The sequence below is a fragment of the Aquila chrysaetos genome, chromosome 10, assembly GCF_900496995.4.
Source record: "Aquila chrysaetos chrysaetos chromosome 10, bAquChr1.4, whole genome shotgun sequence".
Lineage (NCBI taxonomy): Eukaryota > Metazoa > Chordata > Aves > Accipitriformes > Accipitridae > Aquila > Aquila chrysaetos.
The window spans coordinates 30,103,548-30,131,365 of record NC_044013.1 but is presented as its reverse complement, the minus strand read 5'-3'; the positions used below and the strand labels follow the sequence as shown (position 1 = coordinate 30,131,365).

Here is a 27,818-nt window from a genome sequence, read left to right as displayed (position 1 = left end):
AAACAACAGATAGCCAGTGCTCTGAGTAATGTAAGGTATGACAGACCCTAGATTTGGTATTTCAGATCTGAAAATCAAACCCTCATCTTTTCAGTTAGTGTCACCATGGTTGCAGTGATTTTTTTGTTGTTGTTTTTTTTTGTTTTCTTTTGTTTTTAGTCCAGATTCTGCCTCAGACCCTGGACCATCTCCCTGTTCCTGCTGGAGCTGAATGTTTCCCATAGACCAGAATTTTTCCAAAGAAATTTTGTTTCGCATTTCTAACAGTATAGAGTACTGACAAGGGGATGGCAGGGGAAAGGCAAAAGCTTTTTCTGAATGTCAGCTGATGTGCTTCTGAAGGCACACAGAAAAATGAGATGTTGGGGTTCAGCATGCTGGTTTTCCAGAGCCACTTTTAAAATTAAAGCTGCAATTAAAACTCGTATACACAATTTTAAGTCTTTCCCCCTGCCCCCCATTTCCATTTGTGGGAGTTCAAAGGCATGAAATGTCCTTTCCCTTACCTATTGTATAAGTATGTTTCAATTTAGATTGTTTTATAACCGCAAAAAAAAAAAGTCTTAGTGTATATATATGACGTTTTCTAGAAGTTTATTAGAGTAAAGCATCACACGACTGATTTCAGACAACAGAAATTTAGAGGCTCCTGAAGGTTCAAATGATAAAATTCAGTGTTACGGTTAAGAAAGTAATCTAGCAGGTTGTTCTCCTCGATTTTTTTCTTTTTTCCAGAAACCAGTTGTAATGTTTCATGTATCGGTTCCTTTTTACTCCCAAAGCTTGATGGGGAAGGTGGTTTCATCTCCCTAGCATGTCGCCTGCTGCTGTCTCTAATGTGGGACCAAAACTGGTGTATGCTAATGCAGTAAATTACAAGTCAGACTTAAAACCTGGCTGCTGTGTGCTTTCTTCCTTGCTTTCTCTGGCATTAGTGATTGATGTCGGATGATAGTTTTCCAAAATTTTCCTTCACTACCCACCTCTCTGAAGTTTGCAAGGGGTAAAGAAGTGTATTCCCTGCTAAATGCCTGACAGGTTAGAGAAGATGTCTGCTCTATTTCTATTAGCAAGGCAAATAAGAATGGATTTTGGATATTGGACAGTAAATAGATGTATTGAGAGAAAAAAAAAAAGAAAACAACTGTAAGTTAACTGTAATAATGTCAGTGAGAGGGATGGGATTCGAATACTCTTGAAGAAAATACAAGGTAAGGTCATGGTTACAGCAGCTGGCTTAAGGTTGTTTTGTAATCCCATAATGAACTTTTCATGACTGTTTTTGTATAGTATTCTAAACGTATTTCTCAAATTTGAGTATGAACCTTCACATCTGTATACACTGAAGATCCTCTCAGTAAAAAGTAGAGTGGACAATCATTTGTGTTAAGTCATAGTTTTATATATTAGACAGAGGCTTTCGCATTTTTATGCCTGGACAAAAGAAGAGGCAGCATAAACAATAATAAAATAGTTTGACAATATCATACGGTAGCTGTGAAAGATAAGGCTGGCATCCTCACTGAAGTCCATAGCTGTGTTCATGCAAACTACAGTGCTTCTGCAATGTTTTACTGTTAGACTTGATTATTTTATTAATTTTTTTCAATTACATGCATGCTAGTCTTTTTACGAAATTCTGGTTTTGTTTGCTTAAGGATATATGGTTATAACTACATAGTGTAATTAACTAAGAAGTATTAATATTCTTAAAGATCTTTGAGTATGTGGAATATTACACAAAACTGTCACATTTTTTGATGTTGCATTGAGTTAAGTGCATTGGGTGTAATGTGAAAGCAGAAATTTGTCGTGTACAGAATGCAGTTGTGTCAGTGAGGGTCATCTGGTTTACATCGTTGAATACCCATGTCATTCCATGGAAACCCTGACTCCTGCTTACAGCGAGGCTTCCCACTTTGGGATGTTTGTGTTATGACTTACATGTAGAGAACAAATTTCCACTTCATGCAGGATGTTGAAACATGGAAACATTACTCTCAAAGAATAGTCCCTTTTAATATGCCTGGAGGAGGATGCTGCCTGTGGGGCAGGGAAGGCCTCGGTGCACCAGGGTTTGATGTTGGAGGAAATCATTCACATGTTCTGATCTTTGCACCGATATTTCTACCTAATTAGGAGTTTTCTACACAGAGCAGCTGTCGAAAGTGGCAATGGCTGCTTCGACTGTTGCACGGATTCTTCCTTCACCATCCTTCCCCAGGAGAATAGAGAATCACTGTACATCTTACCTGCTTGACTGGGAGCTCCCCACTTGCTGCTCTAGTGGAGAAATACTGGTGGATTACAAGAATGAAAATTTCAGTACACGCTTGTAACGTCATCTGCCAAGATACGCCATCTTATTGAGTTTACATCAAATGCTTAAACGTTAGCAAAAAAGCTAACCAGGGCTGCTCCGTGACATTTTGTAGTCCTTTCTAGAAAAGACAAATTTTAGAAGTCACTTTGACCTCAGAAAGTCCCTTTGCAGAATGTGCCAGTTAAGTTGACAGCTTGTTACATGTTGCAGCTGTAACAGCTCCTTCCTGAATTCTATATTGCTTTCATCTTAGGGAAATAAACAGCAGGCTATAGGGTGTCCTCCTGTAGCTATCAGTGTGCAGGGGAAGGTCACTCCTGCCCCCAAAGAAGCTTGTTCTGCTTGTTGTTTCAGGGTGCTTGAGGAGCTGAATGTGCCTTTCATCTTCATAAATCACTCTGGCTTCGGGAAACAGGGTTCTTGCTGTCAGATACAAATGAGCAAGTGTTCGAAATTAATTTAACGGCCAGCTTCTGCTGTTGGAGGTGATAAAAATTAGAACAACTCTATTGAAATAGGCAGGCAGTGGAGTTTGTAGCAAGTTATCTCTCTTTTGCTCCCCTGAACATTTGGTCTGTCCAGGTACAATTCAAGTTACAAATTCTGGAATGTGTCACTACACCGTGTTAAATTCCAAGAATTTAAAGAAGCTCCTCACCCCTGTAAGCTTGTAGATAACTTGTTTTTAAGCTGTTGTTTCAGCATCCCTGACATGTAAAAGCAAACTTCCAGTAAACTCCCGTCCGTGTATAGGTGAAACAAATGCCAGACTTTATTGCTTTCCTGTGCTAATACTAAAATCAGTGGGAATGAAGAAAATGCCCAGGCAGAAACAAAAATCTGCTCCAGAATGACTGTGCTCAACTAGCGTATTAATAGTTAACTCCGCAGCCTCAATGATCTGAATCTCTTCCAGGTGACCGAGCGCAGCACTGTTTAGCTTCCTGCATTTGTCAATGTGAAAAAATGCGCCTGGGCTCCCTCGCCATTGTCATGCTGCTGGGTGCCTTGCAGTGGTTCTGCTTCCTGAGCCAGAGAGCAGCAGCTGCTCCTTCCAGGAGTGGATCACAAAGCTCCTAACGCCTTCTCCTCCAGCATGTGTGCCCTGTGCCTGTGTCGAGAGATACTGGATATCCATGGGGGCTGATTTTTTTTTTTTTTTTTTTTTTTTTAAAAGCCTTTTGGGGTGATTTTGAAGTAGTCCGGGAACTGGCGAGTTGGCATCTTTGGCTTCACTGTTCATTTTTCTGTTTGCCTTCGGTCAGGTGATTTAGCCCTTGCTATCTGCTTGTAATGCACAACAAATCATGCCAGGGAGGGTTGCGAGCGTGCCTGAGTGTTTGAGCAGCGCGGTGAAAGCCATAGATACTGAAGCGCTTGGTACCCTTTCAGTTGCCTGATCTGACGAAGCTTGTCTATTTATCATAGGGAAGATCAGAAAAGAAAAATAGGTGAGCTTAGGTAGGAATTTTGTGGGCGTAGTGTGAGTAATTGGAGTGTCTGTTGCCTTTGTTTGGTCCCAAAAAGCAGAGCTTCTTGAACAGTCATTTTCACTGTGAACACCTGAGGGGTGTCTGCATGCTCTTTCTAAGGAGTCTGCAGAAGAGAGGAGAGGAGCTACTGTTCATAGGCTTAAGTTCACTGTAATGGTGTCAGAAATCTCTAAAGGGTCCACAAATGGAATAATAATATAAAAAGAAGATTGACAGTTAATAATCTAAAGCAAACCAGTACATGTTATTCCTGCTTCAGACAGGTTTTGCTGTGCAAGAGGATTGTGTCCATCCAATTAATACTCAATGCTGCAAAATTGTTGTCCTTTGAGATCAGTAGATTATTCTATACATATGCTTAGAAGAGCCAGGAATTAAAACTCTTGCATGCTGCCTTTTTGAATAGCAATATGTTTTCCTCTCCCATTGGTACAATTTTGGAGATTCCCTGATTTCTGAATGAGCTTTATCTTCTGGAGTGTAGTGGAATGATTTGTTGTAGCTTTTCCCTGGGGTGAAAAGTAATTCTTATTTTAAAAAGGAAACATTAAAAGCTGTGTTCTTGTTACTGCAGTATAATCCTATGTTGCAAACCCTGCTGCTACTTAACAAAATCCAGTGGGATTTGAGCACTTTTTCCTAGACACTGAACAATTTATCCTTTCCCTTAAATGCAGCTGTAAAGGTGTCTGTCCTTACTGTGCTGCCACGTAACAGCTGGGTTGCACAGAACACTCAGTTTGCTTTGAGATACACACTTAAGTCTTTGGATGTATATGCCTTTTTTTCTTTTGCCTTTTTTAAAAAATATAAGATTGCAGTTATGGTTTGCAGTAACAGTGGGTAATCGTCTTAGATGCACTGTCTTTGAAACCATTTTCTCTCCTTTTCCACTCCATCTTCTTGTTCTCTTCCCACCCAGGCATCCCAGTGGACCATCCTCAGCTCTCTTCCCTCATGCTGAAGAGTCCCCTGGGGTTGAACCCGGCTTTTCAGGTGAACTTGAACGCAGCTGGCCAGGGTTCATCTCCTCTTCTGAGTCCTGTCCTCAGTGATGCTGGCAGTGCCAGGATAGAAGAGGATGATGAAATGAAACGTAAGGTAAGATAATGATGTGACTGGGAATTTATGTCACAAGAAAAGTGATGGTTTCAGGTGAGGAGCTGTGCTTGGTGGTCACTGAATGTTGGTTGCATTATATTTTGTGGTAGAACAGATGTGTTTGGTGGCTAGTGTTAAAAACTCCAGTGCTGAAGGTTTGGTCGGGTCTGTGTATTTTGCTGTTGTGGCCCGAGTCCCCACTGCCCTCTTGGCATAGGGGTTGTCTTGGCGTCTGCTGCTGGGACCACCTTCTGCTGTTTTAGCAGGAACTGCTGCCCAGGGCCCCAGCGTGGCAAGGAGCTGTGCTTGAAATCTGCCTTTTATACCCCAGAATGGAAACGAGTTCAGATTGGACATTAGGAAAAGGTTCTTTACCGAGAGGGTGGTCGGTGCCTGGAACAGTCTCCCCTGGGAAGTGGTCACAGCACCAAGCCTGTCAGAGTTCAAGTTGCATCTGGACGATGCTCTTAGTCATATGGTTCAGTGTTAGGCAGTCCTACAAGGAGCAGGGAGTTGGACTCGATGGTCCTTGTGGGTCCCTTCCAACTTGAGATATTCTAAGAGGCATGGCTTCTTGAGTGAGCTGTTTGGGGGGAAACAGTTGATACGTATTTGATGTAAAACAGTAGCAGTGCACTTGGCACCTTTTGGGCTGTAATTATTACATTAGAATGCAAAAAAACCCTTGTCTTTGTGCTGAGACTATTGAATGGACACTGCAAAGCAGGTGAATTGTTCAAGGTGATTCTCGCCAGGGCAGTAGTCTGAAAGGCTGGTGGCAGAGGTGGCTGTCGATTCTGGAAATCGGTTGCCTTTGGATCATTCAGTAATGAAATATTGTGTCACGTGGTGATGTTGAACCTGGCCTTGTCTTTGCTGAATGCTGTCATGTTTAATCCGTGTCAGCTTACTGGACTGTGCTGTCTGTGCAAAGTGCTGCGTGTCACTAATAAAAATGTGAAATTTCATTTACCAGCATAGAGAATAGCACAGAACTACCATTTGTTAATATATAAGGTATGTTCTTCCTAGGTTCCTTACTTCCCACGCAGTCTTACCACGTCTCATTGGTCCATCTCGCCATACAGTTGTCCTCCAAGCCATTCTTTTTAAGCGTAACAGGACCTTTAGAGTGGTCCTGAGGTATCTCCCCTCGGGCTGTAGAGGACCTGAGCTCAACTTCAGCTTTCTCAGCAGCAGGCATCGCGGTGCATCCTCTTACACCCAGTCATGGGCTTGTTCAGCAGAGCTGGCTGTATCATTGGAGCTGCCCCCTCCATGGCTGACTCTTGTCTGGTGAGAGGCGGACAATGCTCTGGCCTTGCGGAAGCTCGAGGCTTGCTTTCTGAAAAGAGGGGGGGCAAAAATACCTCTGACTTTTGTGGCTGCTACAAGTCTCAAAGCAGGAACAACTTCAGGTCTTCAAGATGTGCTTATGTCTAGGTACTGATCCTTAGCCTAGGCCACTTTCCTTTCTTTCCACTAGTAAGCACTGGTTGCCTTAACTGGAAACTCCCCAACATGATGTGGGGTTTTCCTTGCCCCCATGTAGAGCTCAGGATTCACCCTTGCTTTCTCGGGTAATCCTAATTATAAAATGTTTTTGTTCTGGAAGTGATTCCACCTTTAGTCTTTGAGACATGAACTTCAGCTCCTTGCTCTATTCTTCAGCTCCACTGAGCAAGGCCTCTCTGCCCCAGCGCATCATCTATATCCATAGCCTCTTGCGCACTAGAATGCTGCAGAGCCTTTCTGAAAGGTGAAGGAAGTGGTGGTAGTCCACAGATTCTGACCATGGTCTCCTGGGAGCTTCTCCAGAGTCTTACGTACTCTGTGCAGCAAGCCTCCTCTTGCCTATGCAGCAAAGCTGGTGTACTGCTTCATACTGACATCTGATCGTGAGCTTTGGTAAGCAGTGGCTTCATGTGCCTCCACAGTTTTTCAAAATGATAGAGATGGCCAGATGTCAGTGTGTGATTCAGATTTTCTCTTTTATCCACACTATACCATGTTATCAGGCTTTCACAGTGGTTGCTAGCAATAACAAGAATGTGCAACCACAGAATCATTGAGGTTGGAAGGGACCTCTTGAATCTTCTAGTCCAGCCAGCTCCTCTTTCTTAAGCAATGACTCCAAGCATTTAGATGCACTTGGGAGAAATAAATGAGTGTGTGCGTATACATACATTGATGCATGCATTCTTTGACTACTTTTCGGATGCGGATGACAAACTACCAGACTTTGCCTTTGTAGGGGCATGGTATATACTGTTTGACAAACTGCACTCCACAGAACACTGCATTTTTCCTGGTAAGATAGAGAAGTCCACCAGCAGACTTCCATGATCATTTTTCTGCAAGCTGCTTTTCTCCCCTTGCCTTGCCTGCTTGCAGAGAGAGAGTGAGCAGCCAGGTTTATTGACTCTTCGGTACTTGAGAAGGATCCAGGACCTTCCATTACAGTGCAAGGAAGGCTCCATCATCCAAACTCAGTTCCTTATGGAGTCAGCAGCCACACTGTAATCTTATAGTTTTCTGTGTGGCCTCGAAGAAACCACCTTGTGTACTCTTTACTCCTGCTGTTCTGCTCACCCCATCCAATGTTCTGGTTGTCTTACCTCTGTCAGGATCTGTCAGGCAAGAAGGTCACAGGCCCATGCTGTTTGCTGTCTTCACCATGTCTTTGGGTACTTCTTGGTGCCGGCAGGTGCGAGCTTGCTCACTCTTGTCTCAGCTGATGATCTGGAGATCCCTGCACTGTATGTCCTGACTCTCAGCTGCTCAGGAAACACACAGAAATCTCACCAGAAGCAAAGGTGGGATTGTGTGCACACAATACAGTGAAACACTACTTTTTCCAAGTGGGGATATTTGCCTTGATGCCTGCTATGATTGTAGGAATGTTTTCTTTGGACTTTGGAAGCAGACTGCCTCCTCAGAGAGTTCTTGTGTTTATTTTTTTTCAGGCATGTATTGATTTTCTTTCCTCTTGCAGTGCCTGACCGGTAATGAAGGTGTTTCACAGAGCCCCTATTGCACTGTGACAGCCATACTGCTTTTCGGTGCTTCTGGTACAGGGTCTGCTAGCAGCTACTGCCAGGACTCAGCACAGGGGATTCAGTTAGGACTGGTGCAAGACCAAAAAAAAAGAAAATTAAGGGCACTAAATTTCAGCAGGGAGCAATTTGGAAAGCAGCAGGAACTTCAGAGAGTAAACAGAAGGTGATGATGCAGCGGGGAGGGAGAAGGGAAGAGAAGATGCTTGGGAAATTAAAAGCATCTTCTGTGCCTCAAGCTAGCACACGTCAGCTGGAGAATAAAGTGAAAACCTGCAGAAGTGCTCAAAGGTGATCCATGTAGGCTATGAAAAGCATGAGGTTGTGGGCATGGTATGTTTTTGCATGCCTTCATGTTCTGTAAGTTTTCAAGGAAGAAACAATCCAGAAGAATATTTCTGAGAGTGGGGAAAAAGCACTCGAGTGAGGATCAAAGCACAAGGTATGGACGAAGGACAGGCAGGGTCCTTTCCAGGGTTCTCAAGAATATACTAGATGATATACATTGCTTGAGGGTAACTCTTCAAGCAACTGTTTAAATGGGTATGAGGTGGTGGCGGGTCCAGGTGAGCTGGGAGGCTGCTGGGGAGTCCCCAGATAGGAGAGGTGATGCTGAGGAGAGGGATGAAGCCAGCAGATGCACATGTGTGCAGTGATGCTGTGCAGAGCTTGCAGCAGGGTCATCTCTGCTGTGGCTAGAGAGATGAGGCTCCCTGAGATCTCCTGTTGTTGCAGCCTGTGGTTGATTCCATAACCCAGCTTTGCTTTGCCTTGGGAAACTCTCTTTTTTCCATAGACGTTAGTCCCTTAAGGGCATTGTGCGCTCTAATATCCTGTGCAGAGCCTGGGAGGAGGTGTACACAAAGCTGCATTACACAAAAAACATACCTGTTTGGCAGTAATTCTCATATCATGTAAGAGGCAGCTGAAGTTATAGTCAAGCTGGCGTGTGTTCCATTGGTTGATAAACAGGGTGTTTCAGGACAGGTAAGTGCTGCAGGAGGAAGCTAGCTGGTAAGTAAGATAAAAGAGCTGTGTCACTTCGGTCTCCAGGGAGGTCAGAAAAATGATGTTGTTTCCTTTGGGAAGAGGTTGTTTGAGAAGGTTGCCCACTGAGGTTCAACAGCATGTTGAGGGTTTATGAGGCTACAGTCAGGTAAATAGCCCAAGAAAAAATTAAAAAATACCTGAAGCCAAGATTAGGTAGGACTTTCCCTGATACCAGGTACCTGAGACAAGTATGTTGAAGTTAAGAGGATGGCTGTGGAGGGAATAGAAGTATGTCCTCTGGTTCCTCTAGGGAGGGCGCTGATGTGTGGGACTACACTAACTAGCATAAAATAACCTGAAAAGAGGCTGGATAGTTTCTCAAAATTAATTATTTGGGGATACACACCTCCAGGGATTCTATGTGGCTAAGATGGACTCAATTGATACATTACTGAGCAACCAGGAAAACGTCTCCTCCATAAGTAATATTGAGATGGAGGATTTAGAAGCACTGAGTAGCTGTGCTGATGGCGCTGGAGGGCATCTCAAAGCATCTCTCAAAAGATAATTTTTTATTAACTTGGTACGTACAAGGAAAAGGGAGAAATAATTTTCAAAGCTGCATTACCATCAGGAGGGGCAGAGATGGAGGCCAGATTTTGACGTAACTCAAATGGGTTTGCTGTCATTTATTTTTACTGGGTGAGGATTTGGCACAAAACTGTGGCACGACATAGTGAGCTAAGGAGACAAAGCAGCTTGGAATGTGATTAGTTCCTTAATAGTATTTACGTGATTTTTTAATAATGTATGTTTTCAGGTTAACTCTGATTTTGGTTCGTTGCAACTGCAGAATGTATCTCTTCACCTTTTCATTCCTTTGTGCTTCCATGTCCATTCTGTCTTCTCTTTTCTTTAAATAGCAGCCCTGGAGCGACCATGCAGCCAACAACTGATGTAGTTTGATTTTTGTGTTTTCTTAACTAACTAATATGATCTTCAAAGGATTTGCGTAAAAGTTGTGCGTGGAAATAGAATAGTTTTGGAAAAGGACTGTGTTGTAAATCTGCTGTACTTTGATTAGTGTTTAACACCTAGGAGACTTGGAATAACTGTTTCCATATTTTTATGAAGTGCTCCCTTGATTTTGAAATGGAAGTTCATAAAACTGGCATATAATTGACATTATTTTTTAATAATCATGAAATATAAATATTATTTTATAGCAAAGTCAGTATCTGAGAATATGGTACTGAATACAGAGATGTACGGTTAGTACTCAAGTGCTCCATTTGCACACAGCAAGCGGAAATGTATGTAGGGTTTGAGCTTGTGCTTAGTAATGAATAGAACATTTATATTTGAATACTTATTGATTACTGTCTGTTCTTTCAGCGCTATCCAACTGACAAGGCATACTTCATAGCAAAGGAGATTCTTGCTACAGAACGGACATATCTAAAGGACCTGGAAGTTATTACAGTGGTAAGGGCTTTTTAACTTTCTTTAATGCTTTTCCTTTTCTTAACAGATTTGTAATTGTTAATTTGGAAAAACTTGGAATTTCTTCCAGGTAGCAGAAGAAAGTCCTATGATAAAGCATAATCCATGAGCCATGTAGCATTACCTTTCTTGTTCCATAGGTTCTCATGTGGGAGAGCAGATATCTTCTCTGGACTTCTATCATTAGCTCCAATAGCTACATTGCATATCATTTTGATTTGTAATATTCACATCCCTGCCAGAAAGCAGGGAACCGAAAGTGATTAAAAGTGCAGTATGAGACACGCAACAGGATGTCTCCAGCTACTGAATAACTTGCACAGGGCTCCAAGTTTTATGAAAGAGCAGTTGTATCTGCATTGAAGTGAAAGCAGTGGTGTAACATCAGCTGTGGCAGCCACTCGGTAATTGACTGTAATTTAGAGCCATTACCAACCATCTCATCATTGCTTGTGCCCAGAACCAATAAGCCTCATATTTGTAATGTTTGGCAAGGAAAGAAATTACATCTTTTCATCTTTCCCAGATTATGTCTTCCCTAAATATTTCTCCTTCCTTCCTGCTGTTTCCCTGTGTACACACTTTCTCCTCCCGCACTGCTGCAGGAGCAGAAACTTGTATGCTAGTGATTAATTTCTTAAATAGAAAAATTTGTCATAATTTATGATTTTTCTGGCAGTGGTTTCGCAGCGCAGTCATCAAGGAGAACGCTATGCCAGAGGGCCTGATGACATTACTCTTCTCTAACATAGACCCAATTTACGAGTTTCATCGAGGCTTCCTGAAAGAGATTGAGCAGAGGCTATCGCTCTGGTAAGCATTAATAGTGCAGCGCATGGGCAACGAGTGGGAGGACCTTTTCCTACATCCTCATGTCAAAACTGTACTTAATCTATAATTGAACTGGTATTTCTGCATGAATAAAATCAAGGAAAAAGTCTTTTAATAAATCATAGTTTTAAAAACAGTACTAAATACAGTTTGCAAAGCCCATTTTTCAAGCACTGCCTTGTACATAAGATCGCATGAATTGTACACCAGACCAAGGTTTTTGTAATCAAAGTCATTTAGGGTGGAAAAGACCCTTAAGATCATCAAGTCCAACCATTAATATAACCTGGTGGTGTCTCTCTAGCCTTAGAAAAGAGGAGGAACACAAGGTCAAAAAGAGAATGTGTGTGTTTTTCAACACTTTCTGGTTAATGAATCTCCAGGTGAAAATATAGGAAACACTTTTTTGTAATTAAGATTAGAGTTCAGTTCTTGCAGCACAATTTATTTCAAAGAGCATGCTTTTAGTCTTTTAACCTTTTTATTACTTTCTCCTTACCTGAGATGTAATATATTAGAATATAATTACCATTCAAAAGGAGGTAGTTAATGTAAATGAAGTACGAACAAAAATAAATTCATAAATCCAGGTGGGATCATGTTGTGACATTTATTCAGAAGTCTGAGAGGTTAAACTCCCAAATAGACTTTGACACAAATTCATTTCTGTTCCTTTCCCAGTGTTCTAAGCATGGCTTTGTTTGTTATTTTATGTAGCCTCCAGATTTACTGTACCAGGTTTTCAACCCGAACAGTGAAATGGGAATGTCAAGTGGTTAAAAATGGATAGAGAAGGCATTAATGTTAGTACTGCTTCCTTTAATTTTACTAAAGCAGTCCTTAAAATACACAGATACCCATGAAGTGTTTCGTAAAGATTATGTCTTGAAGTACAGGGGAAGGTGGAGGGAGGAAATTGACATTTCTTGATCTCCCATGTCCTGTGCCTTCTTATTTCATCTCCTTATGTGTGTTTCAGGGAAGGAAAAACCAATGCTCATGTGAAAGGAGATTATCAACGCATTGGAGATGTCATGCTCAGGAATATGCGTACTCTAAAGGTAGATAAAGGATTAAAAAAATGGAATCGCAGGATTGTTGAGTCATTTTTTCCTTTTGTCAAGGATGAGAGTTCAAGGTGTTTAGTATTTCCAGTAAACTTGAAGTGACTTGCAAACAATTATTGTTGATAAACAAATTAAAAAGAAAATGTAATAAAATATCTACAGCAAGGGTTTATACCACTGTTGCTTATTTAACCACCTACATTTACCTTGAGAAAAGGTTGTTTGTTTATTGGTTATTCAGCAGAAGACAAAGAAAAACTATTTAATTAGCTTCACCATCTCTCCTACATTTGCACAACTCGAACTCTCCCCTATGGAGACACTGTTTCATAAGGTGGTTTAATTCCAAAATCCAACTTTTTTTTTAACTGCAGAGTAGTTTCTTCTGAAATGAGGTCACCTTTATTTGGAGTGCCTTCATGGACAGTTACGCTTGTGCTATAGCAGTGAAGTAATTATTCCATTAAAACCAGTGGCTTGAATAGGAGTGCAGAAGTGTGTGACTGCTATTCCGACTATCAGCGCTCTCTGTATTTGATATTTCCAGCAGGCATGGGCATAGTGCTGCACAGACACCTATTTTGACCCTGACTGGGACCTGCCTGCCAGTTTCTTTAGTAGATAAACCTAGATGAGACAACCCTCTCAGCTCACTTCTGCCTGTCCTAAAAAAGTCTGTAATCAACAAGAATTGTCTCAGGCTGGTGAAGTATTAATGGGTGGTGCTACCGGCTGTTCTCATCAGTGGCACAGGAAGGCACAGCTGCAGTAAACAGCAAACAGAGGACAACCAAGCAAATATTTTTATTTTTGATACTGTTGTTTGGTTTTTTTTAATGAAGTCGTTGAAACATAATGTTGTTAATGCTATTTTTGTCAGTATTTATGAGAATATATGCAGTCTTGGCTTATATAATCATGGTCAGAGACAAAAGTAGAGCTGGAATTGGATGTTTTTTCTTACTCACTGTGAAATCTATTAAAGACTGTTTTCCTTTGATCCGAGTAATTTTTTGTATGGTTCAACAGGAGTTTACCAGTTATCTGCAGAAGCATGATGAGGTCCTGACAGAACTGGAGAAAGCAACTAAACGCCTAAAGAAGCTGGAAACAGTTTATAAGGAGTTTGAGCTGCAGAAGGTTTGCTACCTGCCTCTCAACACGTTTCTGCTCAAACCGATCCAGAGACTGATGCACTACAAGTTGATCCTGGCGAGACTTTGCAAGCACTACACAGCAGAGCACCGGGACTTTGCAGATTGCCGGAGTGAGTGAGCACTCAGCTCTATATGTGCAAGGCAGAAACCCGTTCCCATGTACATAGAAAATTTTGCCTATATCCTGTGGGAGACAACAAGCTTTACATCTACAAGTTCAATATAAACACTTTTTCTCCATTCAGGACCTCTCTGACTCTTGCATGCAGGTCTGCAAAATGCACAGGAACTTTGATTTAGATTGCTGAAAACACAACTGCTTAGTGAATACTGTAATTTAAATATCCTGGGGGAAAAAACCCAGAATACACCAAGTAGAACAGCAGAAAACTGACAGAAGGCAGTTTAATTTAAAAAAAAAAAAAAAAAAAAAATGTTTAGCTTAGGTTTTAAAATTAACTTAGTTTTTCTTCAAGGTTTTCAGTACCAGGTTTCACTACCCTCCTGCTGTGCTCTGGTGCAGGGCTTCGAAACTTTCTGCAATAGATAGAAAATTGCCTTAACTGCTAGTTTGGAAAATGAAAAACATAACTTAGATGTAGACTCTTCCCTTTGCATAGAATGAATGTTTTTTCTGGCATTCCAGAAAGTGTTTTTCTCGTGGTAATCTTGATGGATCTTAATGTTTCAACCAAAGCTGGAAAATTAGTCATTTTCTTGTCCCCTTTTACAGCAGGGAAAAAAGTAGGGTTTTTTAGGAACTCTTTGTCATTTATAAGTAAAAACATGACAAAAAATAATTGCTTTGTAGTGTCAAAAGCTTGCGTAGTATATTCCATTCATTTATAAAGTAATTTTTGGCAGAAACAGTTGGCTTCAATTTTTTAATTTACTTTTGGCTATGTGGTAAATAGTTATTATATGTGCAAAATCTGAGATACCCAGTAATCTCCAGAAGTATAGGAAGTGCTATGAAGTTGCTTGCTTATCTCCATTTTGCTCCTAGGTAGCTATAAAATATGCTTTAAGAAGTTGGCAGTTGGACTAGATGATCGTTGTAGGTCCCTGCTAACTGAACTATTCTGTCCTATTCTAAATCTGACTATAAATTTCAGATTCAGTTTTCCAGGGATAAAACTGGTGGCCGGGATTTGTCTGCTCTGTTCTGATCCCCTCGGTGCCGTTTTCCTTACAGATGCGCTGAAGGAAGTCACAGAAATGACATCTCGGCTGCAGCACAGTCTCATCCGCCTGGAGAATTTCCAGAAGCTGACAGAGCTGCAGCACGACTTGATTGGTATAGATAATCTCACGGCCCCCGGTAGGGTAAGTACCTTTGCTCAGTTTTTTTAGAGCCTTTATTGTTTTTATTGCCAAGGAAGTGCCTTTCAGCCATGTATTTGCCATCACTGCCTCTCTGTTTTATGGAACGACTGTGAAGTCTTTGTATAATTGTCTTCGTGGTAGGTCCCATAGGTCTTGGTGATGTCCTAGAGAATAGATCAAAAATGCTTCTGTTTAGACTCCGACTATGCTTTTGTGTTGACAATACAGCAGATTCTGGGTATACTGGGGTATGGTGCTCTGTGTTTGAGTGGGAAGCAGCATGTCATGTACTTGATAGGAAATCCACTACCAGGTCTGCTTATGTCTGTCTGCAGACTGAGACTGCGTGGAGAACGTAGCGATGGTGAGAGCCACGTCACTGGGCAAAACTGGTATCGGTGACTCTGTTTTTCTAGGAGTTTGTTTAGTTCCTGCTTGGTTTTTTGTTTCTTTGTTTTTGATAGATATACTGAGCGTAAGTATAGGATAGCATCGCATATGCTTTTGGGATGCTATGGCAATCACTGCAGTGGGATGTAAGTGTAATAGGTGAACTGCTGGTGTCCAACAGGAACTCTGCTCCTTTTCCTTCTCTTGCTTGCTTGATTTAAATGCTGGCTGCAGCAAGGAGCTGATTCATGGTACAAAACAGAAAGAAAGGTGTCATCTGGCGTTTAACAAATCTGTTGGTGATCATTGCTGGGTACCAATCAACATCTGTATATTCTGGGATGGCAAAAAACCCACCATTAAAGTTCTCTGTGTTTGGGAAAGATCAAGCTTTGCATAACTTTCTATTTTCCGCTGCAGGAGTTTATCCGGGAAGGTTGCTTGTACAAGCTCACTAAGAAGGGTTTACAGCAGCGGATGTTCTTCCTGGTGGGTGTTGCTTCTGGTTTTCATAAACCCAAAGTCTTCAAGATAAAGTTGTTGTGAAAGTGTGTTTTCATGTGTTGGTGATGAAAATCAGCAATTGTAACTGAAAACTCACTCTGAGGGATTTTTAGATAGAGCGTGACTGTGACAATACTGTCTGTTCAGCTTGTTTCCTTAATGGCACATAGTTTTAAGAGAATTTTAAAAACTAATTGCCTCTCTGGAAGTAAATGAAAGAGTGGTTTTAAGGAAAGTAGGCCAAACTGACTTGAGATATGGTGTTTTTTCATGTGTCGACAGTGGCCTTTAAACAACAGATTTTTAAAAATATGTCAAAAAATACTTGGCCCTACCTGCTGTCTTCAGAATATTGATTGTATTCTTTCTGCCTTTTTCAGTTCTCAGATATGTTACTGTACACAAGCAAAGGGGTTACAGGGACAAATCAGTTCAAAATTCATGGACATCTTCCTCTGCATGGCATGTTGGTAAGTGGTTTCAAGCTGCATCACAGCATTAAGGAAATGACTTTGCCTTAAGGCCGGTTGAGGCATTTCTTCAGGGCACGAGGACCAACACCGCAAGCTGCTCCCAGGCCAGTGACAGCAGCCTGTGGTGCTGCTGGCCGTGGACTGGACCTTTGTGTGCCGCAGCCTGTGTGTCAAACAAAGACTTGTCTGCAGGTATTATGCTTGTTCCTTCCATCGCATTAGCAAAACAGCTGGAGCACACCCTCTTGACTGTTCTTTTTCACGCTGCTGTGAGAGGCTGATCTGGAAATCGGGATTTGTCCTGGTGTTTTTCCCCTGTGTACACACCTAGGCATATAATCAGTCCTCCTGCCTCCCCACCCCCCTATTCTAATGGGACTGTTCTTTCTGTGTTTGATTTGCAGCTGATAGTGCTTGATCCACCGGTAAGTAATAAGCTGAATCCTGCTCAGAACCCTCCTTTTCTTGCCCTGTTGGATGTGGTGCTGTGCTGCTAGAGATGCGGCAGTAGAAACGCACAATATAGATTTTCATGTAGAGCCAAAATAGACTTGAAGTAGGTGGTATTCCTAAAATAGTAGCTCTTTTGCACTTACTGCAACCGGGTTGTAATCATATTTGACTCAAATTCCTAGCCAGCTAAGGAGGACAGTTTTAGTGTTTATCAGTCACCAAGCAGTGATGAGAAAAACCTTTTCTTTTTCTGCAGGTGGAGGAGAGTGAGAATGAATGGGCCGTCCCACACTGCTTCACCATCTATTCAGCACAAAAAACCATAGTGGTTGCAGCAAGGTAACATTTATTTTCTCAGTTGCCTGTAGGTTTGATAGTTGCCTTCTCCAAAGAGTTACTGTTCAATTGTTTGGTGCAAGGCCAGGGTGGCGTTTCATGTGTCCTCTGGAAAGCGTGACTTCAAAACAAACACATGACACTTCACAACTCCTTTATCAGTGTTGCGTTTTGGGAAGGAGTAGTTTATCTCACTGAATGGTGTGTTATTAAACACCCAGCAGCAATAATGTTGCCATTGTGTTGTTTTCTAGTTAGCTGAGTTGTTGGTGTCATCCTTTAAACAACTGCTATAAAGCAGGAGACAAAACAAAATCTAAACATACAAGTATTTTAGAGACCCCAACAGAATTAAAATCCAGAACATGCAAATGGATGTAAGGAGGGGAGAATTCTGGCATGGATCTCATGGAGGAAGCTGGGAAGGGAGAGGAAAAATTAAAGTCTGGCTTGGAGAGAAAACTGTTACCATTTCAGTGTAACTTGTCCCTGTGCAGTGAGTTTGGTTTCTTTTTTTTACTTTGTATCTGGAATATATTTAGGATGTCTACTGCACCTGTTCTCTCAGGATCAGCTTTAGGAGGTTTTGTCCCTCTTCAGGTCCCCTAAAAGGTAGCTGGAGTTGGGTATGCTAAGAATGCAGGATGGAAGCACTAAATCTCAACCTTAAATTTATAGTGTTATTTACTGTTTGATAACCTGTTCTTGAAAAATAACGTTACTGAATATTTATAAATCAGGTATGTAGTGGCACAGGAGCCAATACTTCTTGGTATGCAGGCATATTTGGCAAGCAAAACTTTTTTTTTAATTCCAGCCTAACGCCTCAAAAGGTCAATTATTTTTAAGATCAACCGCTTCTCAGCAGCTGCGAATCAAAAAGTGCTTGAAAGGTTCTTAAATTTGGAAAAATAGATATAATTTTTACCTTGTCATAACTTAGAAATAGCTCAAAGGTGGTTGTTTTTCTTATGTTACCTCTCCCTACCTGTCAAAAAAAAAAACCCCTGCTGCTGGGCTTAGACCGTGCATGGAATTTTCAGTCTAAATTAAAAACTTGCAGAAAAAAGAGATGGTTACCAAAAAAAGTCCCACAGACCCTCCCAAGCAAACACAAGAGTGTGTAGCTATATATAGCAGTTCAAACAACAATTGTGCACACAGGGAATGTAGCCAGAGGTAAAAAATAAATGCCGTGGCCATGTCTGAAGGAAAAGCTTATGCTGTTGCATGCCAGTGGATATAGATACACATATATGAGCTGTAAAGCTCTTACCCTGTAATCATGGCATGAGCCACATAACCCATAATGGAAATTATGTGGGGTGAAAGAAGTCCTCATCTTCCTGCACTCTGTGTTTTGCTTGCTTGAGATGTAACGTAAATCCTCTGTCCCCTTTAAAAGATGTGCTGTCTTTCAGGTTGCCTTTTATCCTGAAAAAAAATCCTTTCCGGTATGGTCCTACCACCCGTCTCCTGCTTTTTGCAGGGAAAACATGATTTCATGTTTGAAATAACCCACCAGCTATGAAGCTCTCTGTACGAAGAACAGCGATGGCCTAGACCCCATAATTCCTCTTCTGAGTCCGATAGCTCCAGAGAGTGCTATTATGTGACCCTCTGGCTGTCTATTCATTTGCTTTGCTATGAAGTCCCAAGTTTTTAATGGTTATTTCAGTCTTGTTTCAAGTCTCGAAAGTAGAGGTGAAGGCTGTATGAGGTCAGCTTCCTGTCTGGAAAGCTCATGCTTTGGAGGAATTTTTATGTTATTTTTATTTTTTTTACTGGAAAGGGACTGCTCCTTGTATTGGGCAGTGACTTGTGCCTTCCTTCAGCAACCTAGCACTCTGTCACGGCTCCTGGCTGGGTTGGTCTCCATTAGCACTGTTTGTCTTGCAGTACCCGTCTGGAGATGGGGAAGTGGATGGAAGACCTAAACATGGCAATTGAAATGGCCAAGAAATCTACTGAGAAATCTGACGTGCTTCTGGAAAACTCAGTATGCAATCGCTCCAACAGTAAGTGGTGTTTCCTGCCTTCTTGAAAAGCATCAGTTGTCATGTCCTTTTCATTTTTCCTGTTGTGAATTTGATGACATAAATGGAGTATTTTTATAATTCACATGGTAATGGAGAGTTAATTGTACTTTTGTTTTGTTTTAATCAAAAGAAATATACTTGTCTTCCTAGACTGATGTTCCTGGTAGCTTTAAATGCAGCAGAGATGCCCCAGTTGCAGAATTGTTAAGGTCCTTATTCATCTCTTACTTAAATTTTTCTCAGTTTAACCACATAGGGTATTTTCTCATCCAGAAATGTGGTGCCTTTGGAGATAAGCTTTTATAGCCCAGCATTCTCTTGCCTGTCACTGGTGGTGTTATGGACGTGGTGAAACATGTAGTGTGCCTTCGTGGAGCACTTCTTCCTGTTCTTCACTAAGAATCTACTGAAGATGAAGTGTGGAGATGTTTGTTTGTTTTACACAGTATTGAGTCAGCTGCCCCAAGCAGAGCTGAGTAATGAAAGCCAAAACGATCTGCTCCGAGTGGCCTTTAGGAGCTGTATAACCAATTCAAGTTAATGTATTTTAAAACTGAACCATTGCAAGAGAAACCAGTTTTTCTCAGGAATCCCTGCTTCTCTTGCTCTTTGTATTGCACACTTTTCTTAAACTGCTGCTGAATTCTCCTCCCCCAGGATCCTCTGATGAGGTCTCTCTAGAACAGGAGTCCGAAGATGACATACACTCTTCTCGTAGCTCCTTGGACAGGCAGAGCCACCACCGTGCCAACACAACCATGCACGTGTGCTGGTACCGCAACACGAGCGTCTCCATGACTGACCACAGTGTGGCTGTCGAGGTACCTGCGGGGCGCAGCTCTCACATCTCACTCTGTCCGCCCAGCCGCTCGTCCTCCATCTCCCATTTCGCCTTGGCAGAATTTCATCTCTGTGTCCATGGGAGAGCATGGGCCATTAAAAGGCCGCTGCATGGTTGCTCCCCTCTGTGCATGTCTGTGTGTCCGCATATACATGCTCTGCTCTTGCAGCAGGGCTTTGCTCGGCAAAGGCACTGAAGGAGGGAAATTTTACAGGAAACCCAGGATATCCTAGGACTGAATTGTTCCTTTGGGTTTCATCAGCCTTGCTGGAGGATAAGTTACCTATCTGTGATATTTCCCTTTAGAGATTGACTCTGCTATACTGAGATCTGGTTAGCTGCTGTACTGCGCCTAGAATTAAGAAGAGTGCTTTAAGTTTGGTGGGAATATGACTTCTCTGCCCTTCATTCATGGGCAGGAGCGAGCAGCAAGCATTAGAAAGTGCCATTTGACGGCAGTGTCATGTTATGCTGAACAGAGATTTATTATGTGCCCGCTGAGCTGCTGTTACCTTGGGTCTTGCCAGTCAGCACAGCTTAATGCAGTGCTGGTGGCATGTTTTGGTACCGAATCCTGCAGATTTTGAAACAAATGTCTGTTCAGCATTCCTTACGCAGAGCACTGCTTGCACTGGCACTACGATTTCACTTCAGGCGGCAGTTTGGCAAGGTCGGTTGGGTAGGACATCTGCGTGGAGGCTGGCATGCTTGGAAGACTTCCAGGAGTGGGACGGACCCTAAATACCATGAAGAGAAAGAGGAGGTCACTAACTAGACAAATGGCAATGGGGCAGGGTGCTGCATCTGTGTATTTGTACCTTCCTACCTTCCCTGCCCTGCCATTAAGGCACTTTTTGTTCAATGAAAGGAGTTAAAAGTTGGGCACTGAAGCTCCTGAGTTTTCATGATGTAGAGAGCTTATCAATCAGCTCAGTAAAGGAGGTCCTGCAGGTGTTACCTTGGCTTAGGGTCCAGAAGTTGGGCACTTTAGCTGGCAAAGAAAGTGGTTTCTGTCAGAGGGGACAAGCCTTCCTTTCCCTGCCGATACCCTTGTGAAAGGCACCATCTTGCTGTTCTGTACCTGGATAATGAGGCCATCCTGCTACAGGCTCTGGGACTAAACGTGTGAGTTCTTGCAGCTCACTCTCACTTTCATCTGTTCCATGTTCTAATACCATCATTTTTTTCACAATCCATTTTCCTTTAACAGACGCCTTTCTCGCATCGCTTCTCTTATCCTAATGTTCTGTTTTTCTCTTTCTCTCCCCCTTTTCTCTGCTCAGTTTTCTGCTCTCTTGCTGTTTCTCCAGAGCTTCCTCCTCGCTATTTGCTGGGCCAGGCCCAACGGCCCAACACAATCACCCATGTTTGTTGGTACCGGAACCAGAGCCTATCCCTGTCTGATTACCTGTGCATGATCCAGGTAAAAATGCCTCTCAAATTCTGCGCTGGTGGGGAGGAGCCATGGGATGCCAAGGAAAATGTACTGCTGCTTGCTTTGTAATTGCGCAGTGAGCCCACATGTGCTGGCGTGAGGAAGCCCCAGCCAGCGGCAGAGTTGTAACGTTGCCTCGTTGATACAGGATTTCCTCCGATTTATGCTTCCCAAAATGGTTCTCTATGTAAATCTGCTGCGTATCCAGTCTTTTTCTCTAATTACAAAATCCATTTGCTGTCATTCCATGCCCTAGGTTTCTTTATCCTGCTGCCCAAGCGCTGGGTGACTCTGACTCCCAAGGTGGCAATGTTCAACTTCCCTGCGGCCTGCTTGCCACGCCAGGCTTGGCTTCGCATAGCTGCCACGTGTAGCTTGTCCGCAACTCTGGCACCCTCTGTTTCCTCTTCTGCTTTATTTTTCTGCTCACACAGTGTGTTCTACATGGTTTTTCTGTACATAAAAAAGGGTGGCTGAAGGGATGGACACCCTTGTGGCTGTCACCGTTCCCCTGACCGTAGGCCACAAAGGAGAGCGGTCGCTGGAGGGACGAGTCGGTGCAGCATCCTGTGTGCTGCCTGACACTGCGCTGAGATACGGCGAGCGCTTAAATGTAAAGAGGAACTTGCTATTAGTGGAGAGAAATCAGTAATTCGTTCATAAGAAGATAGTTGTGAATTGGTAAACTGAAGATACAAAGTCAGTCACCATGTGAAATACCTGGGAGGCCTTTTACAACAGAGGAGCAAGTGCAGGATTGGTTATGGCAGGCAGCCTCAAGCTTTTTATCTGTGGTAGCCGCTGTCTTTTTCTGAAGGGCAGCGACTTGTGGTTTCATAGTAGTTTTCTTTTTGTTCTGTGCTAGAACCAGCTCTCTGGATACTTGCTGAGGAAGTTTAAGAATAGCAATGGCTGGCAGAAACTGTGGGTCGTCTTCACCAATTTCTGTTTGTTCTTCTACAAAACGCACCAGGTGAGCAAATGCAGCTGAGGGGGGACTGTGTTTGGACTGTTGGGGGGAACCTGGAGGTCCTTGGCTTTCTGCTCTGGGTGCAGCTCCCTGCTGTTTGAAGGGGAGTGACAAGTGGAAGAGGAGGTAGTTTGTAACAAAGCCGGTCTCTGTAAGGCCATGGGCCCTTCTTGCAGAATTTAATCAGGATTTCCAATTCTTTTGATAGTACCGACCTTTTGTGGGTGAGGGGGAAAATGTCTCCTCATGGCAGCGACTAGTGGAGATGAGGGAATCGGCAGCCTTTGGTCAGTCTCTGTCCGTTTCTCTCCCTGCTGGGCTTCAGCACAGTTTGACAGGCATCAGGGATTTTTCTGCCCACGGTGCCTTCAGCACCTGCTTGGTAACGGAGTGTGCTGCAGTGCAACCTGTGCATTTTCATCTTATTAACCCAATAAACTGTGTTTATTTTACTCAGGCTTCTTGCCTTGAGGGCACATTTCTTTTGGGAGGGATATTTTAACTTTCGTGTTGGATTTGTGCTTGGGGTTCCAGAGAGAGGATGTGGAGGGGGAAGGGGGAAGCCCAGGAGGCAGCAATGGGCAGGGAAGTAGAAGCAAGTAACTCAGGTGTTGGGGGAAGGTTTTATTATAAGCTATTGGCAGCTTCGCAAAAGATAAAGACTGCTCCTCCTCCCGTTCTTACCTAAACAAAAATACAAAGACCTTACCTGTACAGTGCAAAAGAGTGAGTGCGAGTTGGGTTGAACTGTGTGGCCGGGGATGCCTTGCACTAAGGGCTGGGCTATTGGGCTGTTCTAGGACGATTATCCCTTGGCCAGTCTCCCGCTGCTTGGCTACGCAGTCAGCTCCCCTGTAGAGGCAGACGGCATTCAGAAGGATTATGTCTTCAAGCTCCAGTTCAAGTCCCATGTGTATTTCTTCAGAGCTGAGAGCAAATATACCTTTGAGAGGTAATTTCTGTTTTGTGTGTCTGTCTTGGTGTATAACATGCTGTTAACTCACTGGCTGATCATCCAGAGCCCTCTCTTTTCTCCTGACTACCTCCTAGTCCAAGTGACCTTACAGCACATTCTCAGTAATAAAGTTCCCTTCCCCTTCCTACCACCGATGTTTGGAGATCCCTCCTTGGCCAGAACCGTCCTCCTTGCAGGGGAAAGCCAGTGGTTACGCTTAGAGCTGTAGGCTCCACTTTGTCTCAGGGGTCTGGGGCTTCCTTGGAGCTGGGGAGCAGCATGGGTGGAAGGGTTGTGAGATGTTCACCCCACTAGGTCTTGGGAGTCAGATTTCTAGATTAATGAGAGTTCTGGCAAGAATACTTCTTTTGTTTGTTTGTTTTTCCTCTTGATCTCTGGAAACAGGTGTTATAACACAAGGCTGAGAGCAACAAGTGCAGTGCTGCACAAGTGCAGTGCTGCTTTTCACTTTACTGCTTTCTCCGTAATGATGTTTAGCAGTGCTGTTAGGGGCTTCCACACATGGTCCAAAGTGAATCATCTTTGAAATGCATCACGTACAAAACTTTGCTATTACATTAGCCGTTGAAAACCCTTGCATTGCATTTTGCCGTGCAGGGGAGTAGCAGTTGTTTTGGAGTGTGGTTTTATTGAGAAGGTGCCACATACTTCCCCTTTCCTTGGGAGAGTATCACACACTTGAGAGCAACGTACAGACCAGCTACCCGAGACAGCATGGTTGTGTTCTTTAATCCACTGGTCTCATGTAGTGATTTGAAGGAAATACTGTCTAAATCACAATGGATGTTTGTCTTGCTTTTTTCACTGTTGCTTTGCTTTCTTCCATATAAGCAAGTCTGTTACATAATTTATTGTAAGAAAAGCAATCCATTGACTTAAGGAAAATTTTTGTCAGCCTGTCCTCCCCGGTAAACACTTTCTGTATGCTTACAAGAGAATACAGTGTGCTCTTATAAGAGCTCTCTGGAGCTTAGAGCACTGTAGAGCTGTTACTTGGACAGGCAACCGTGTTCTGAAGTGTATTTGCCACATCTCAAGCTATTCATTTGAAGAGTTAGTTTCCTAAAAGAATTGTAAAAGAAAAGTACAAAACGGATGTTTTGTGAGGTTTGGTGAAAGGGGTACAGCTCATAACCAAAGGACAAGATTATGCATCTGTGAGTGAGGAGTTGAGCATTTCTCCTGTCCTTTCTTACCAGGTGGATGGAGGTGATCAAGAGAGCCACCAGCTCTCCAGCCAGGTCGAGCCTGCTGCTTCCAAAGGATGAGAAGGACAGTCACACAGACTGAAGCAGGGCAGAGCTGGATCTGCTGTAAACATCAACAAAAGAGGCAGGTGGAAACAGGAGTCTCTGGAGTTGATAAAGCAAAGAACCAGGAAGCTCATTTCCACCTGGTATGGAAAGTGGGAGCAAGGGAGTTGCAGACGGGGATCACATCCATTCCCAGTGGTATGGAAGAGGGTCAAGTCTGTTCCAGTTGAACCTACTTAGAGAGAACCTAACAACCGCAGAGCTCCGGTGTGTACACATCGTGGAAGGTTTATTGTTCCGGTTGTACCTGTACAGTAACACCCTTGCCTGCCCTGAAGGCAAATGCCACCTTGTTTTTACATTTTGACTTGGATGGTCAGCATATATGGAAGAAAAATAGCAGCTGTCAGTGGTGCGATTGGCTCACAGCTGCTGGTGCCAGGGCTTTCTGGCTCCCAGAAGTTCCCTTCCCCTGATACTCGGCATGGCTGGCTATACAACTGCTGTCTCGCTGCTGTTAATGTCAACCTGCCAGCACAGTCGTCTCAGACTATCAGAATCCACAGGTGTATTAGCTTAAACACAGTTCATTTTGAACAGAAACTGCACCTCTCGTAGAACAGCTCTGCTCTTTGGAAACTGCCATGGCGACAATTTTCCAGGGGAAGCAGGAGGACTGAACCTCTGCTAAGCTGTTGAGGTTTTGGTACGTTGTGGGTCAGTACAGGTAGGGCACATGGTTTTTCCTCTGATCTCTGCTATGGTGCATGCTGAGAGGGTCAATCGCTATTCTCTTACACAGCTCCAGAGTTTCTTTATCCTGTAGTAGGCATTATTTAAGGCATGGGATGGCAAACACACTCTCCACCCATACATGGGTGATGTTTTCAAGGCATTTGAGCAATATAGGAGAACAAGCTTCTCCGAAAGTCACTGTTGCTTGTGCTTCTGCGTCACGTAAAGACTCCTGCAAATCCCTATTCTTACCTTTAAATTTGGGGTGGGATCCAACTTCCATTTCTTGTGAAGGTGTAAAAGTCACTGGATTCCAGATGGAGCATTAGTGTCTGTGGACTCTATTAAATCTCTGTATTAAATCTGAAACATTTGCAGTTCGTTCTGTTTTTATAAAGCTGTCACCTTTGGTTGCCTCCACAGAAGGACTGAAATAAGCTAAGTGCCACAAAATGCTGTTGGACGTGGCTTTAATGGGCTCTAGGGACTCTGCTTTTATATTAGATAGAAAAGTATTTGTGTACTAGAAGAAGGATCAATGGAGTGGTGTAGTGAAAGAAAAAGGAAAGTGTTGCATGTTGTGAGGATGGAGGAATGTGGTGATCCCTGTGAAAACAGGAAGCACAGAGGCCAGCATGTGCATTCTTCAAGGCTGTTTCAGGTTATGGTCTAAAACATGTGTGGGATGAGGACTGCAGGGAGGGGGTTCCGGAGGGATTTTCCAGACCGCTCGCTTGGCATTTGCATCCTAGAGAAGACGAGTGACTGCAGATCCAGCCTTCACTACCATTGTCACAATGACCATTGTCCCATGTAAGTTAAATGTACTTAATTTATTAGTGTCTTTTTTTAATTAACTGTTGTAGGTGTATACATGTGGATTGACTAGATATGTTATAATGCAGCTGAATATGACTGTTGAAAGTAAATAGCATCTTGGTATAAAAGTCTCTCAGCTTCTTATTCCTGAGCCCACCATCCCCACCCCTGGCCACTCTCGTGGGGAGGCAGATGACATCTGTGCAGGAGCAGTGCTGTTCTTTGGAACTGAGAGAAGAGGTTTCACTCTGCTGATTAATGGGTCTTTGCATTCAGTGGTTTTCCTTGGACAATGCTGACTGCTCCTTTGTCACAGTCACATACTGGAGTCACTTAGCAGGAGTGCTTTCCTCTTTCACAAGAGCTCTCCCATGCAATTACAGCCCTTTGCTGGTCTCCTGCAGGGAAGCTCTGCAGGAGCAAGTGGCAGAGAGGAGGAGCAGGGTCTCTGTCAGCAGCTGAGGGTCTTGGCACTTACCCAGCCTCTAGTTGCACTCACCAACTGTAGCAGGGCCTTCTAGCACCAGGATTCAAGGTATTTTTTTTTCACTGTTCAAGTTATGCAGTAGTTTTCCAAGACTGTGGTTCTCGGCTCACCCAGCATCAAGTTCTGCTCCATCCGCAGCAGAGAGACAGCACCAAGTCAGAATGATGTGGAGGAGGTGTCAGAGCTGCCTTTATGGAGCCTGTAAGTGCCACCTGGCTGGGGGGGCAGCTCCAGGGCAGGGCAGGAGGAAGGGATTGACAAACACCACCTGAAATTCAGTGAGGATAAATGCAAAGTCTTGTACAGGGGACAGAGCACCCTCTGCGGCACAGGCTGGGGCCTGCGCAGCTGTGTCACAGGCTTGGGGCAGAGGCCCTGCGGTCCCCAAAAGCAAGCTGTGTTGAAGGGCAGTGCACATGCTCTGGCGTGTGTGTTATGAAAGCAAGGCCTGGCTAATTGCCAGAAGAGACAAGGGTAGAAGAGCAGGAGAGATGTGTTTCTGTGAGTGCAGTGCAAGAGAGGGTGCAGTGTTTTCTGCCCGAGGGTGAAATAGCCTGGTATTTGGCCCTGGTGCTTTAAATTTTTTTTTTCTTTTAACTAGCTGACAGAGGTAGCTTACTTGCTTAACATCAGCTAGACTTTGTCTAAGCTACCTCGATAAATCAGCTGTCAGTCTCCCTAGCACCATGCATGAAAGATCAGACTGAAATGTACCAGGTGTTACAGGTAGATGGAAGGAACTGTACAAGATGGCCTCACCCTCAGCAAGCACCATGGAGGCTTGGCTTTTGTACACTCCCTTGCAGGTTCCAGCCAAGTCTCTTCCCCCCACACTTGTTTTTCCGTCTCGTATCATAGGGAACACTGCTTTAGCCTGGAACACAAGGAAACAACTTCAGACATTGAGAAAAATGATCAAAGAACACAGTGGAAGGACACACCCTAAAGGTGTTGGTACATGACTGTTAGGTACTTACATGGCTAATCCACAGACTGTTTGAACACCTATGCTCTGTTTATCCTCCCATCATGTCCATGTAGCAGAATAGTACTGTTACAACTCCTGTTGCAGGAGAGATGCAGTGAGCAGAAGTCCTTCCTTAAGATTTTTGGGCAATTGAGTAGATGATCCTCAAGTTGCTTATGTGTGTTAACCTGCAGCTCAATATTGCCTGTCTTGAGGATGCGTGTGCTATCTACAGTGGCTGAGGTGTGGTCCCTGAAAGAGGAGCCTCTGGTGCTAGCTGACCAGAAACCAAG

The 27,818-nt window shown here is 43.3% G+C and overlaps 1 protein-coding gene across 10 annotated transcripts in view; it reads left to right on the top strand.

The window, feature by feature from the left end:
- The window catches only part of FARP2 (FERM, ARH/RhoGEF and pleckstrin domain protein 2), an 80,978-nt gene extending 55,357 nt beyond the window's left edge, over positions 1-25,621 (top strand). For 6 of the 10 annotated variants that reach the window (XM_030026934.1, XM_030026935.1, XM_030026937.2 and 3 more), the window contains 15 exons: positions 4,739-4,917; positions 10,359-10,448; positions 11,146-11,279; positions 12,277-12,358; positions 13,394-13,631; positions 14,717-14,847; positions 15,658-15,726; positions 16,122-16,211; positions 16,619-16,639; positions 16,924-17,006; positions 18,903-19,021; positions 19,700-19,863; positions 22,184-22,291; positions 23,089-23,240; positions 24,464-25,621. In XM_030026934.1, the coding sequence (XP_029882794.1) occupies positions 4,739-4,917; positions 10,359-10,448; positions 11,146-11,279; positions 12,277-12,358; positions 13,394-13,631; positions 14,717-14,847; positions 15,658-15,726; positions 16,122-16,211; positions 16,619-16,639; positions 16,924-17,006; positions 18,903-19,021; positions 19,700-19,863; positions 22,184-22,291; positions 23,089-23,240; positions 24,464-24,554 (1,751 nt within the window). In that variant the 3' untranslated portion in view covers positions 24,555-25,621. Of the gene's footprint in view, positions 1-4,738; positions 4,918-10,358; positions 10,449-11,145; positions 11,280-12,276; positions 12,359-13,393; positions 13,632-14,716; positions 14,848-15,657; positions 15,727-16,121; positions 16,212-16,618; positions 16,640-16,923; positions 17,007-18,902; positions 19,022-19,699; positions 19,864-21,166; positions 21,307-22,183; positions 22,293-23,088; positions 23,241-24,463 lie in introns of those variants that run through there. The other 4 variants (XM_041126460.1, XM_041126459.1, XM_041126458.1 and 1 more) reach the window with 4 other exon arrangements.
- Positions 25,622-27,818: the final 2,197 nt, after the last annotated feature.